The sequence below is a fragment of the Rhodotorula toruloides genome (genome assembly GCF_000320785.1).
Source record: "Rhodotorula toruloides NP11 unplaced genomic scaffold Scaffold17, whole genome shotgun sequence".
Classification (NCBI taxonomy): domain Eukaryota; kingdom Fungi; phylum Basidiomycota; class Microbotryomycetes; order Sporidiobolales; family Sporidiobolaceae; genus Rhodotorula; species Rhodotorula toruloides.
The window spans coordinates 304,938-317,152 of record NW_015622977.1 but is presented as its reverse complement, the minus strand read 5'-3'; the positions used below and the strand labels follow the sequence as shown (position 1 = coordinate 317,152).

At 61.4% G+C, this 12,215-nt stretch overlaps 8 protein-coding genes across 8 annotated transcripts; 4 read left to right on the top strand and 4 right to left on the bottom strand.

Annotated features, from left to right (window-relative positions):
* Positions 1-196: 196 nt before the first annotated feature.
* RHTO_02266 (amidase family protein) lies at positions 197-2,324 on the top strand (the record flags this gene model as incomplete). Its single annotated transcript, XM_016415943.1, has 7 exons — positions 197-240; positions 320-904; positions 966-1,384; positions 1,443-1,490; positions 1,544-1,779; positions 1,835-1,934; positions 1,990-2,324. 7 exons carry the CDS (start codon positions 197-199, stop codon positions 2,322-2,324), a joined length of 1,767 nt encoding a protein of 588 aa, XP_016271992.1.
* Positions 2,325-2,537: 213 nt separating this feature from the next.
* Positions 2,538-3,109, bottom strand: RHTO_02265 (protein of MTCP1 family; the record flags this gene model as incomplete). Its single annotated transcript, XM_016415942.1, has 5 exons — positions 2,538-2,585; positions 2,654-2,677; positions 2,736-2,747; positions 2,821-2,874; positions 2,957-3,109. 5 exons carry the CDS (start codon positions 3,107-3,109, stop codon positions 2,538-2,540), a joined length of 291 nt encoding a protein of 96 aa, XP_016272148.1.
* A 227-nt stretch (positions 3,110-3,336) lies between these two features.
* On the top strand, positions 3,337-4,450 carry RHTO_02264 (zinc finger, MYND-type domain containing protein; the record flags this gene model as incomplete). The annotated part of the gene is made up of 3 exons (XM_016415941.1): positions 3,337-3,528; positions 3,596-3,757; positions 3,875-4,450. 3 exons carry the CDS (start codon positions 3,337-3,339, stop codon positions 4,448-4,450), a joined length of 930 nt encoding a protein of 309 aa, XP_016271996.1.
* A 573-nt stretch (positions 4,451-5,023) lies between these two features.
* Positions 5,024-5,502, bottom strand: RHTO_02263 (uncharacterized protein; the record flags this gene model as incomplete). Its single annotated transcript, XM_016415940.1, has 2 exons — positions 5,024-5,062; positions 5,122-5,502. The coding sequence occupies 2 exons, from the start codon at positions 5,500-5,502 to the stop codon at positions 5,024-5,026; spliced, it is 420 nt and encodes a 139-aa protein (XP_016272128.1).
* Positions 5,503-5,677: 175 nt separating this feature from the next.
* Positions 5,678-6,629, top strand: RHTO_02262 (uncharacterized protein; the record flags this gene model as incomplete). The annotated part of the gene is made up of 5 exons (XM_016415939.1): positions 5,678-5,807; positions 5,870-6,007; positions 6,069-6,278; positions 6,338-6,475; positions 6,535-6,629. The coding sequence occupies 5 exons, from the start codon at positions 5,678-5,680 to the stop codon at positions 6,627-6,629; spliced, it is 711 nt and encodes a 236-aa protein (XP_016271999.1).
* Positions 6,630-6,805: 176 nt separating this feature from the next.
* Positions 6,806-9,035, bottom strand: RHTO_02261 (ribosome biogenesis protein NOC4; the record flags this gene model as incomplete). Its single annotated transcript, XM_016415938.1, has 6 exons — positions 6,806-6,988; positions 7,047-7,231; positions 7,291-7,583; positions 7,645-8,214; positions 8,271-8,503; positions 8,559-9,035. 6 exons carry the CDS (start codon positions 9,033-9,035, stop codon positions 6,806-6,808), a joined length of 1,941 nt encoding a protein of 646 aa, XP_016272126.1.
* Positions 9,036-9,688: 653 nt separating this feature from the next.
* On the top strand, positions 9,689-10,520 carry RHTO_02260 (protein of short-chain dehydrogenase/reductase SDR family; the record flags this gene model as incomplete). The annotated part of the gene is made up of 2 exons (XM_016415937.1): positions 9,689-9,962; positions 10,024-10,520. The coding sequence occupies 2 exons, from the start codon at positions 9,689-9,691 to the stop codon at positions 10,518-10,520; spliced, it is 771 nt and encodes a 256-aa protein (XP_016272066.1).
* Positions 10,521-10,711: 191 nt separating this feature from the next.
* On the bottom strand, positions 10,712-12,084 carry RHTO_02259 (zip metal ion transporter; the record flags this gene model as incomplete). The annotated part of the gene is made up of 3 exons (XM_016415936.1): positions 10,712-11,597; positions 11,678-11,849; positions 11,964-12,084. The coding sequence occupies 3 exons, from the start codon at positions 12,082-12,084 to the stop codon at positions 10,712-10,714; spliced, it is 1,179 nt and encodes a 392-aa protein (XP_016272177.1).
* Positions 12,085-12,215: the final 131 nt, after the last annotated feature.

Genomic DNA, 12,215 nt, shown 5'->3' with positions numbered 1-12,215 from the left:
CCTCGGGGGACTGGATGATTCGCGCGTGTCAGGTCAGCACTACACATACGACAGTAGCACCGCTCAGGCTGGGCGAGTTCACCGCACCAGGTTGCCGTCGGCGTTCGCTCCCCTCCCCGACCGGACTCCGCTCCTCGCTCTGGCACGCACCGCAACCCGCATCGCAGGGCTAGCAGACACGCTCACTAACTCACAAATGTTCAGCTCGACCAAGTGGCAGTCCGCGCGCGACGCAAAGAAGTGCGCTCGCCGTTCCCGTCCTCGTCCCTTCCCCACTTCATCCCGCTCGCGAGTTGACCGTTCGCACGCTTCGACGCAGGGCGGAGCAGCGCGAGTTGATCGAGCGCGGGAAGGAGGTGGTGCAGATGCAGGCGGCGGGCATCTCGGACGAGCTCGACAAGGCCATCCTCGGCGCGACGGCGGTCGAGATTGTCCGCAACATAGAGGAGAAGAAGCCCGGCTGGACCGCGACGAACGTCTTGCTCGTCTTCATTCGCTCGGCCATCCGCGCGCACGAGTCGACCAACGCCCTCACCGAGATCCTCTTCGACGAGGCGCTCAAGCGGGCTCAGGACCTCGACGCCGAGTTTGCCAGGACGGGGAGAGTCGTCGGACCGCTGCACGGCGTGCCCGTTTCGCTTAAGGACCACATCGACATCGCCGGCTACGACACGACCATGGGCTTGACGCACATGACCTCGCAGCCCGTCGAGCAGGACTCGGGAATCGCTCGCGTCCTCAAGAAGGCTGGCGCGGTCCCGTTCGTCAAGACCAACATTCCGCAGACGATGCTAGCCTTCGATTGCGAGAACCCACTGTTTGGCGCCACGAACAACCCGTACAACCCCGAGCGCATTCCTGGCGGATCCTCAGGCGGCGAGGCAGCCTTGCTCGCGAGCGACGGGTGCGTTCTCCGTCTCTACTCTTCTCACTCAACGCTGGCTCACCATGTACACGTGGCACAGCTCCGTTCTCGGCATCGGCAGCGACATCGGCGGCTCGCTCCGCATCCCGGCCCACTTCAGCGGCTGCTTCAGCCTCAAGCCCTGCTCCGGCCGCTTCCCCGCCAGCGGATGCCAGAACTTCACGCCAGGCTTCGAAGGCGTCCACTCGACGATGGGACCGATGGGCCGCTCCGTCTCGGACGTCGAAGCCCTCACGCGCCTCTTCCTCGACGCCAGCATCGACGTCTCCCGAACGGAAACGGGCGTCTTTCCCATGCCTTACAGGAAGGACGTCGAGTTGCCGAAGAAACTCAAGTTCGGCTACTTCCTCACGGACGGGTTTTGCAAGGCTAGTCCGGCGTGCGAGAGGGCGGTTTTGATGGCTGTCGAGGCGCTGAGGAAGAAGGGGCACGAGTGTGTCGAGTTTGAGCCGCCGACTCGTGCGTTCTAGCAGATTTCTCGGTGCTCTGCGCCTCGCTCACCTGCTCGCTACTCCAGCCCTCGAAGCGATGGAGTACTTTACGGCGCTCACTTCGGCGGACCGCTGTACGCCTCCTCCTTTGCCTCGCCTGCATCCCGCTGACCCCGCTCTCACGCAGACGAAACCCTCCTCTCCTTCCTCCGCGGTGACCCCGCCGAATCCGCCCTCTGGCTCGTCACGATAGGTCCCAAGTTGCCCGCCCCCATCCGGTGGTTCCTCAACTGGGTCTTTGAGAGCGTCATGGGAGACCCGAAGATGGCGAGGTTGATGAGGGCCAGTAAGGGGAAGAGCGTGGTCGAGGTACAGCAGTGGCAGCATAAGAGGGATGTGTTTGTCGACAGGGCGCGCAAGCAGGTGCGTCGTGTGCTCGGATCGGGTTGAGCGGTCGCTGATGACGTTGTTGTTGCAGCTTTGGGAAGAGCACGGGTTCGATGCGGTCCTCTGCGCTCCGCAGGCGACTCCCGCTCTCAAGCACGGCGAGACCTGGGACCTCTCCGTCCTCGCCATCGGTTTGTCCTCTCACTCGGTTTTCGCTCGGCAAGCTCACATTCGCGCATCTTGCAGGCACCATCCTCTGGAACGTCATTGACAGTTCGGTCGGCCACCTCCCCATGACCTTTGTCGACTCCACTCTCGACGCCCCCTCTTCATCCTGGTGGGACGCCCAACGCGCCTCACCGGGCTCACCGATGGTCGAGAAGCGCGTGTACGGAAAGGGCGGGGTGTACGACGCGAAAGCGATGGAGGGCTTGCCGGTTGGGTTGCAGATTGTTGGGATGCAGTATGACGAGGAGAGGGTCATTGAGTTGATGAAGGTTGTGGATGAGGCGGTCGGGAAGAGGGGGTTCGGGCCCGGCGAGTTCAGTAAGAAGATGAAGGGCGCGGAGAGGGTTTATTGAGGGCGCACGAGGAGGGAAAGGCGGCGGGGCCGAGCATCTCGGGTTCTCAAGGGTCAGTATCGTGCGTCATGACTGTGCAGTACAGTCTCTTTGTGCTCCCCAGCATGCGACGGTGTCCACAAAAAATGCGAGTTGCGAAGGCGTGAGAGGGCTACAGGGGATCGTACAACACGGGCGAGGGAACGGAAAGGAGCGGAGGTTTCGAGCGTGTCTTCAGGCGACGTCTTTGCCGGCTCGACGGTCCTCGCGACGCTGATCCAGCTGTGAGGGGAACGAAACAGGGTTAGGTACCGGACGGAAAGGCGACTTGGCGAGGAAACGCAACTCACCCAGGTCTTCTTGCAGTCTCGATACTGTTGAAGAACGTCAGTAGACCATCCGACATCGTCCAAAGGAAGAGAAGGAGCGCACTGCTTGGAAGAACTGCGGGAGAGCGGGAAGGAGGAAGGTCAGCGGCACGTCGAGACGTCAGATCGGCAGCTGCAGGACAACGCACCTCGGTACACTTTCCCTTGTCATACGAGTTGTCGTTCAGACACCGCATACTCTCCTGCGAGCCACAGGAAGCGACCATCGGTCAGTCCCCACCTCGTCTCGCCGTCCTCAAACCGCTCAAGGAGAGCCAGACGCACCTGGCGAGCAATCTCGCACGGATCTGCGAACTTGGTGTGCGCTTCTCGACCTCTGAACGCCTCGGTGTACGAGCCTGGCGTCTGACCCGACGGAGCGAGTTGAGGTTGCGGAATCGGCGCCGGGCGCGGCTGCGGTGGGTACTGGGCGGACATAGTGCGGTTCAAGCGGGTTGGAGAGAACGTCTGGCGGGCTCAGCGAAGCGTTCGTGCGAGGTCAAGTTGCCTGTCGACCGCCAACTCGCTGGTTGCCCTCCTCGACTTCATCACTCGCGCTCTGTACGACTGCTGGGGTACTGTTGCTCTGCCGAAACACCGAGACAGTCTGACTCAACCGCCTGCGTCTTGCTGGAACCGCTTCGAATCCTTCTGCACCTTACACCATGTCAACGACCCCCTCCATCCCCGCCCGGCAAGATGGCGCAACGAGCGCTCGCTTCCTGGTGGAAGTCATGGCATCGAAGTTTAACGTCAATGGGTGCTGGGTCTGCGGCGCCCCGACGTCGCACAAGTGCTCCTCATGCCAGTCGTACGGGACCGATATCCGCTTCTGCCCGCCGGAGCACCAGAAACTTGTGAGTGTTCCTTGACAGTTGGAAGGAAGGAGAGCGCTCAGGAGACTGACAGACTTCGCGCCTGCAGGTCTGGCCCTTCCACCGACAGACCTGCGGACTTCGCTCGAAGCCTTTCGACTTGCCTCATCTAACCGACGAGCAGATTGCACGCCTTGTAGCCCACAAGGACACGCGCATTCCTGCCTCTGACCTCTCGACGCCATCGGCAAGCGATCACGCGCGGAAGAACGTGTTGCTGGGGGAGTATCTCGAGGAGCATACTGGCTTGGAGCGCGGGAGTTTCGAGACGGCAAGTCATCGGGCTCATTCAGCTGCGTACTGAGCGCTGACCTTCTATTGAGCGCAGCTTTGGGCTTCTCTTGCCCGCCAGGGCTTTCCGTTCGACCCTTACCGTCACCGCCGAGCCGTCTTTGCTAGCTACTACTGCCTGGCGAGGCTTGAATACGAGGACGTCGATGCGGTCGACTTCTACGAGCGCGACTTACCAGTGCACCTAGTCGCCTGGATCTACTACATCTACCGCGCCGACACTCGTTTCTCGACTCGCTTGACCGACGCCTTCTTGCACCGCGCAGTCACGGCGATTGCCGTGGCCACCCTCGTCAAACGGCAGTTTGCAACTCCCGAGTACCTTGCTTTCTTCGAGCATGTCACAGAGCAGCTCCTTCTAGTCGCCCTGTTGGGCATCGAGTTCCTCGACCCCGACTCGGCGAAGCAATTTGCTCACGCCATCACCTGGCACCTGCACGACGCCACATGCGTGCGACCGCTGGTCCACATTACGAGGGATGATGCGGGAGTTGTCATGTTTCACGGCGTCAAATGCGTCGCAAGGCCGACACGCAGCCAACACGGGCCGGACGCGCTCGAAGACGTCGACGCCATTCTTGACGCTTCTCACCACCACTGCAGCGTATCGTAGGTCTGGCCTGCGTTCACAGTGACCCCCTTTGACATGCGTTACGGATAATCTCTCTACCTGCAATTGCGCTCTAATCGGATGGCGAGCCTGCTCGCGTTCTCCTCCAGCTTGGTGCGGCGGACTGCTCACCAGATCTGCCCATGCACTGAGTTGCATACGCATTCGATTCGCTTCTCGCTTGCTTCTCGCTTGCTTCTCGCTTGCTTCTCGCTGCGCGACGCTGTCGCTGGACTCACCAGCCTCCGCGGATCACTCGTCAACACATTGGCTAGAGCAATGGCTAGAGCCATGCTCCCGCTCGATGTGGAGACCATCGAGGACCCCGTCAGCCACGCGAAGGATCTGGCGTCGAGAAGAGCGGTTGACGGTTGCTGGGTTTGCGGCGAGCTGAAGGCGAATCAGTGCTGTCCCTGCCTATCCTTCGGGGTGGAGAGCTAGAAGAGCGTGTGTTACGCCGAGGAGGGACAGCTTAGAGAGAGTCTCGCAACTCGAATGAATTGGCTTCGCCGAAGAAACGCCTGTCTTCCATGTCGTCCATTCACTTCCGCTACTACCCTTGAACAATCCGCCGCCCTAGTTGATCTTCTTGATACGCATCCTTCTCCGCTTGGCCTGGCATTGCGAGACGAGAGAGTCAGCGCATCCTCAAGAGCGAGAGCGAGAGAACACACCTTGAGCATTCCTTTCCTCCGTGCCGTCTTGCCCTTCCCGCCGTTCCTCGCAAGGGGACTCGCCTTCCGCCGCATGCATTTGGGCATCTTGTAACCGCGAACTTGCTGCTGCACCGCCGACGAGAGAGGGGAGGGAGAGGAGTGCCAAAATCCAGGTCGAGCGCCGGCCTGGGCGAGTTCGCGCTGGAGAAGCGATGATTGTGGTCGTGATGCGGCGCTTGACAGGCGGCTTGCGGCGCTCGAGAGGATGGGCGAGAGGGCAGAGGAGGAAGTCGAGATGAGGCGCGAGTGGGAGGGAACGGCGAGCGGCGTGCGCTTGCCAGCTGCCTGGGCGGTCCTGGACAGTGTCCGTGATGCACTTCGGAGCGCGTTCAGCATCATCGACGGTTGTTGATGGTGTGGGCGAGGGGGAGGAGCAGGTCTCTCCTCGACCGTACTCACGACTGGCTCGCACCGCTCAGACTGCCTCGCTTGCACTGTTACACTGCTCAGAAAGCTATTCAGTTCTTACTCAAGCGCGCGCACTGCTCGACTCGCTTCTCGCGCCGTCTACGCCATGTCCTCGCCAGACGACCACACTTCGCCCACTTCCCCGGCTCAGACTGCTGCAGAGGCCGCCTTCAACGCCGAGATGATCCGCCGCGAACACGACGAAGGCGAGGAGGCGGACTCTAATGCGCTCGAAGGTGGGCCAGACCCGTTCAGGCTCACTTGGCGACCCTCGCTCACCGTCTGCTCCGTCCCACAGCCATTCTCTGCGAGATGGACGAGCTCAAGCGCGACATGCTCGTCGCCATGTACCGTGCAGTCACTGGCGCTGAGGACGAGCGCCTCAAAAAGCTCGCAGCTATGGCTCAGGCGGCTCACGACAAGGAGGACGAGAGGGGTTCGTCTGCAATCCGTCCCTCCAGCACGCTGTGTTATGCTGACAGCTTGTGGTATACTAGAGGCGGTCAAGTCGACTTTCACTGCCTTCGGCGACGGCCTGCTCAAGCTTGTCACGCCCTTCTTTGCCTTGCCTGGTTTCTCGCGCTTCGTCACCATGCCTTCACCCGACACGAACGCTGCTCACATCAAAAGTGTCGATCGCTTCGACTTCCATGCTCTTGCAGCCGAGACCTTCACCAAGGCCGACGTCGACCTCGACGAGCTCGAGGGTGCGTCGCGCCTTCTCCCTTTCCCTCGCTTATAATTCCTGACAATCTCGTCCTCGCAGCTGCTCTCAAGGGCGTCCACGACTTCTTCGACCGTCTCAGTGCTTGCATCGTCGTGACCGCGCAGACTGTCTCCGACGCTTACCAAAAGAACCTCGATGAAGCGCTCGACAAGGTCGCCCGCCAGGAGAACAAGCTCGGTTCGTCTTCCCGTCGCTTTTGGGTTTGTCGTTCAAGCTGACGGATAGTCGTTCGACAGAATTGGAGCGCCGCTACCGCGCCGAGTTCTTCGAGCGTCTCGGCTTCGCCTCGCAGGTTGTCGTCGAGCGCGAGCGCGAGCTCGCTTCGCCATGATTCGCCTTCTGTCCGATGCGCATGCTTTCTCAGTTGCTTCCGCTTGTGAAAAGAAGCTTGTTGTTGTCCATCGCCTTCGTACGTGCCAGAAAAGCAGGACAGAAGGCTTAAGACGAGAGTGCCTGACGCTAGTTGCAGGAGAGATACAACACACAACTGTCCTCCGAATCGCCAGCCTAGAACGACCAGAGTGCCGAGACAATGTCGACAGGCTCTTCCTCCTCCTGCTTCTCCTCCGTCTCAGCACCTTCTCCACTCGCATGCGGGAAGAACGAGTCGCGTATGGGTTGACGCTGCGGTACGGGCGCGAGAGCGGGTGGTCGGTTCGTAATCTTGCGCGCCAACTCGGTCTCGATGAGCTGCACACGCTTTTACTGTCAGTCGCGCTCGCCGTCAACGCGGGGAAAGTGCACGCACAGTCGCATACGAGTGATCGAGGAAGTCTTCCATCGAGTAGGCCTGCTTGTTCATCGCCTCGCCGAAGACCTTTGCGAGACTCGAGACGCTAGCGAGGTAGTGCTTCTGCAGCGCCGCGAGCTCCCACAGCGACGAGTCGAGCGCGCCGGTCTTCTCCGGGTCGGTCTCGTCGGCGTTGTACGGGTCTGCGCAAAGGAATGAATCAGCGAAGGACAGAGGAGGAGCGGGAGGAAACGAAACGCACCGTTCGACCAGTCAAAGTTGTCTCCCTCGCTCGACCGGTGGATGAGCACCATACAGCTCGGATGCCGCTTGAGCAAGTTGTACACGAATGGTACGACGGTGACGATAGCTGCGGGCGAGGCGGAGAGTGCGAGGCGGGAGAGACGCTTGGCGAAGGAGGCGACGAGGTTGGACGAGAGGTTGAGCGAGCCCATGAAGATTTCGAGGAGGCGGAAGAAACGTGGGCGGTAGCGGACGTGGAGGACGGATCGGTCGAGGAGGGAGTAAAGCTTGGTGTAGAAGCCAAAGTATTCGCTGCGGCGCAAGACCGTCAGCGAGTCAGGCGAAGAAAGGAAGTCTGAGATCCCGCACTCACAGCTTGTGCTTCTGCATGAGGGTGAACAATCCGTTCATCGCCAAGATGCCCACCGTGCCGCCCTTGTCCGCGCAATCGACAAGCCAGTCTTCCAACCGCTTGGGCTCGGTCAAGTGCGGCAAGACCTGCCTGTGCAGCATGATCAAGACGCGCTTGCTGTCCTCCTCGCGGATCGGCAGCGACAAGAGCGCGAACCAGCAGTCCTGGAAGACCCGCCGGTGCGCGACGAGTGAGAGCAGTTTCGGGAGGTTCTTCTTCCGCTGCTGCGAGTTGAGCTGCTTGACCATGTCGGGCTCCGCTTCGGACTCGGAGGAAGACGAGTCGAAGATGCCGGTCGAGCCGTCTGCTCGAGGGTCGTCCTCGTCCGCTTTTCGCTTCTTCGAAGAGGAAGTCGAAGCCTTGGCGGCGGGTGTCGCGCAGAACCACTCGTTAATCTCCGACTGTACGGTCGGCATGGTCGTCAAGGACTCGAGAACGGTGATAGTGTTCGGGATGAGCTGAGGAGGCAGAGGCGAGGGCGGAGAGGAGGAGGCGGCCTTGCCGGCGCGAGAGTAGGTGGACAGCAGGGCACTGAGGAGAGTTGCCCGTTAGGACAGGGCGGATGGAAGCGAAGAGAAAGGACGCACGCAGCCTGCTCTAGGAAGAAGAATCGGACGTCGTCGCAGCGGTCCCACCACTTCTTCCATTCCTCCAAAACGTCCGGGTCGAGCGTGCCGTCTTCCGTCGGTGGCAGCAGGAGCGCGCGGACGACGTAGGCGAAGGTCGAGCGAGCGAATTTGGCCCGTCGTGCAGGGTCTAGCGACGTGAGGAACATGGATTCGGTCCGGACGAGCGACATGAGGGCGTTGAGAGCGGAGAGCTGCGAGAGTGGAAGTCAGTCGCGGGCCACCTCCATTCGCGATATCTCGACGCACCCTGACGGTGCTGTCCCAGTGCCCGCCTGCGACCTTGGCCGTCGCCTCGAGGTAGTCCTGCCATCGCTCGTTCAGCCAGGCCTTGACCCTCTGAACGATCTCGTCCTCCTTCGCAACTTCTTTCCGCCCCTCCGCCGTGTCCACCTTGACCCGCTTCGCCGTCTTCAGTACGCCATGCAGCCTGCCCTGCTTGATGAGCGCCTCAAAGACCGCCTTGATCGAGTGCAAGGCCGTGTGCACCTCCTGCCTGTTCGCCTCCCGCTCCTTGTTGCCGGCGGACGGTGCAAGAGCTAATGGAAGGTCTGCGTAGAGCTGGACGAGGTCTGCGAGAGGGTTGAGGGATGCTGAGGCTGGAGCAGCGGGAGGGAGGAGTGCGGCGAGCTGAGAGATGCGCGAGAGGGTCGACGCGGCCGCCGCTTGCCTCGAAGTCGAAGCTGCAGGCTTCTTCTGCTTGCCTGGCAGCGACTTGATAGCCATCGCAGCGCTGAGCGGTGTGTGGGCCAGCCAACCTTCGCTTGAGCTTCCTCGAGGACGTTGGCTTCGTCGGCACACGCTCACGTCGCCGTGAAAGCCCGTGCTATCGTTCAAGAGTGCTACAGATCCGTTCACAGTGCTGCCACGGCGCCGTTGAGCTTCCCGGCGTCCCCCTCGTCCTCCCACGCTCCCTCGTCCATTCTCATCAGTTGGAGGTGGTTGTTCAGCGGGACGCGCTCGCGGGACCTGCCAGACAGACCAAGGGCGACAGAGGGAATGGTTTGGAGCTGTGCACATGCCGGCAGCCCGAACGGAGGAGCTGACGCAGACCAATCCCGTCTCTCTCTCCCTCGCCGCTGTCCAGCTTACACGCTTGGTCTGCCGAGGACGCACGCGGCTTGGGCGCATCTTGCGACACCACATCGTGGCTGAGCAAAGCGCGCTTACAGGAGCCTCCTTCCCCTCAGCTCGCTGACCGGTCATCGCGCTCAGCGCGCTTACACACCGCTCAGTCATACTTGTTCGCCTCCACTCTTCGCTTGACCGCCTTGATAACGCCTGGTTGCGCTGCCTTCTCTCTCTTTGCTTCATACTCCACTCCTCTCGTCCCTCACCCACTTCCCTACCCCAACTCGCAACCCCAACCTCGCGCAACCATGTCCTCCTCGACTACGACCGTCTACGCAATCTCCGGCGCCTCGCGCGGCATTGGCTTCGCCATCACCTCCCTCCTCGCCCAACGCGACAATGTCCTCATCTTTGCCGGCGCTCGCGACCCCGCCAGCTCGGCCCCGCTCAAGGCGCTCGCTGAAAAGACGGGCAAGGTTGTCCCCGTCAAGCTCGAGTCGGCCAACGAGGACGACGCTGCTGCTCTCGCCAAGCTCGTCGAGCAACAGGCGGGCCACGTTGACTACGTGATCGCCAACGCTGGTACGTCTGATCTCGGTTTTGCTCCGTACGGAACGTCTTGCTGACATTCGTGTTCTCGCAGGCATCGCTGAGGACTTCAACATCCCCGTCTTCTCCGTCCCCGCGGCCTCCTTCACGAAGCAATTCACGGTCAACACCCTCGGCCCCCTCGTCCTCCTCCAGCACCTTTACCCTCTCCTTACCAAGTCGTCCAAGCCCCGCTTCTTTGTGGTTTCCTCCGTCGCCGGCTCGACCACCTTCGCAGCGGGCTCGCCTCTCATCTTCTCTCCCTACGCCGTCTCCAAGGCCTCAGTCAACCATCTCGTCGCCCACATTGCGCGCGAAGGCGAGAAGGACAACCTCGTCGCAACCCTCGTCCATCCAGGCATGGTATTGAGTCAGATGGGGATCGCTGCGTTGAAGGGCATGGGAATCCCCGAGGGCGAGGAGATTCCTGGCATCCCCGCCATCACGCCTGACGAGAGCGCGACCGCGTTGGTCAAGATCTTCGACGAGGCGAAGCGCGAGACGCACAACGGCAAGTTCTTGTCGTACGACGGATCCGAGATCCCCTGGTAGATTGCTTCAGAGCCGTAGAACACACCCCTAGCAGTAAATCCGTACTCAGTGAATTGAGCAGTTCTCGTCGTTCCCTCTCCGGTTCTACGAGACAAGCCACAACATGCTTGCACTGCAGAACGACTGCGAGGTATGCTAAACAACAGGACACGGAATCTATAAGCTAACCGCCCTCGCTCGCTCGACTCGCGCTAGTGCCCATGCCCGACAATCCTGCCAAGTATCGCAGGCGTGACCATCCCCGCGACGACCAACACAACTCTCGCCTTATCCCCGATGCGCTCTTCGTCACTCATCCCGCCCGGCTCGCCCTCCGCCCGCTCATGCTTCTTCTCCTGCTCCCGCACGACATGCGTCGCAACAAAGAGGAACGTCCCGCCGCTGAAGACAAGCGCCAAACCTGTCCACCAGCCAGTGCTTGTCGAGCCTGCCGCGTGATTCGAGAGGAGCGAGAGGAGGGTGTAGGTTGCGAGAGCGCCGAGGGGGGCGGCGAGAGAGAAGAGGATCAGGGCGCGGCGGACGAAGGCGCGGGAGGTGGCTGGTGAGGAGGAGAGGATGGACGAGAGGGCAAAGGCGGTAGGCGCTTTGTGCAACATGATGGCGACAAAGACGATGAGCTGGAGAGACGAGGAAGACGAGGGCGAGTCGCCGACGGACGAGGCGGAGGTCGGAAGGGACGAGGCGCCGAGGGAGACGCCGTCGGCGATGGAGTGCGCCAGCAACCCAATCACCGTCGAGATAGACGACGCGTCCGCCTTGATCAGGTTCGAGTCGTCCCCTGAGGGACGAGGCGACCGGCACCTCGACGATGCTGAGGAGTCGCCTCCCGACTCTTCCCAACGCAATTCGTGGTCATCTTGCGGCTTGCCTCCGATACGCTCGGGGCTCGAGTCCCGAGAGAACGAGCTTCCTCCGCCGTTCGCAAGAGGTTCGAGTTCAGCTTCTCGCGACGGGGTAGGGTGGAAGCGAGGGCGACTGTGTCGGTGGTGGTGATGGTGATGATGACGGTGGTGGTGTGGCGAGCGAGGATTCGGATCAGGGTATTCGTCGTGGCCGTGCAGCGAGTCGACGAGGTACCTACGGAGAAGAAAGGGGTCAGCACGCTCGCCGGGTGTGCTTGAGCCAGTCGGATTCTTCTGAATACCCGTCGGACTCACATCAACAGGAATCCCGCCAGCAACGCCGCGCCAATCCATCCCGAGTTGGACTCGTGCGCATCCTCGACTCCGGTTGACGACCCATCGTCGCCTCCTCCCGAGTGCTCAAAGACCGCTGTGACGCCTTCTGGAATCACGATGGACAGCGCTGCACCGCAAAGCAAGCCCGTTGCTGTGAGATTCGGAACGAACGCAGTCAGCGTCATGACCTCTTTCCCTGTCGCAAGCCGCGCATGCGGTGCGTCGAAGTTCGGCTTCAACGAAGAGAAGGAATGCCGATACGCACCATACGTGGACGTCCGCGTGACTGCCTTGGGCGACAGCGAGATGTAGAGCGGAAGGAACGAGGCGAGAAGGGTTGCGGCAGCCATCGCCGAGGCCAGCGCGGCCAAGTGAGCAAAGCCCATGGTGCCTTGACTCAGTCTAGCGTGTCCTCAGCAGCAACAAAGGGAGAGGACGGGACGAGCTGATGAGGAGGAAGCTCGACCAGGGTTGGCGAGAGACGCCTCGCTCATCCCGCTCAGTCTGGCTCGTACGG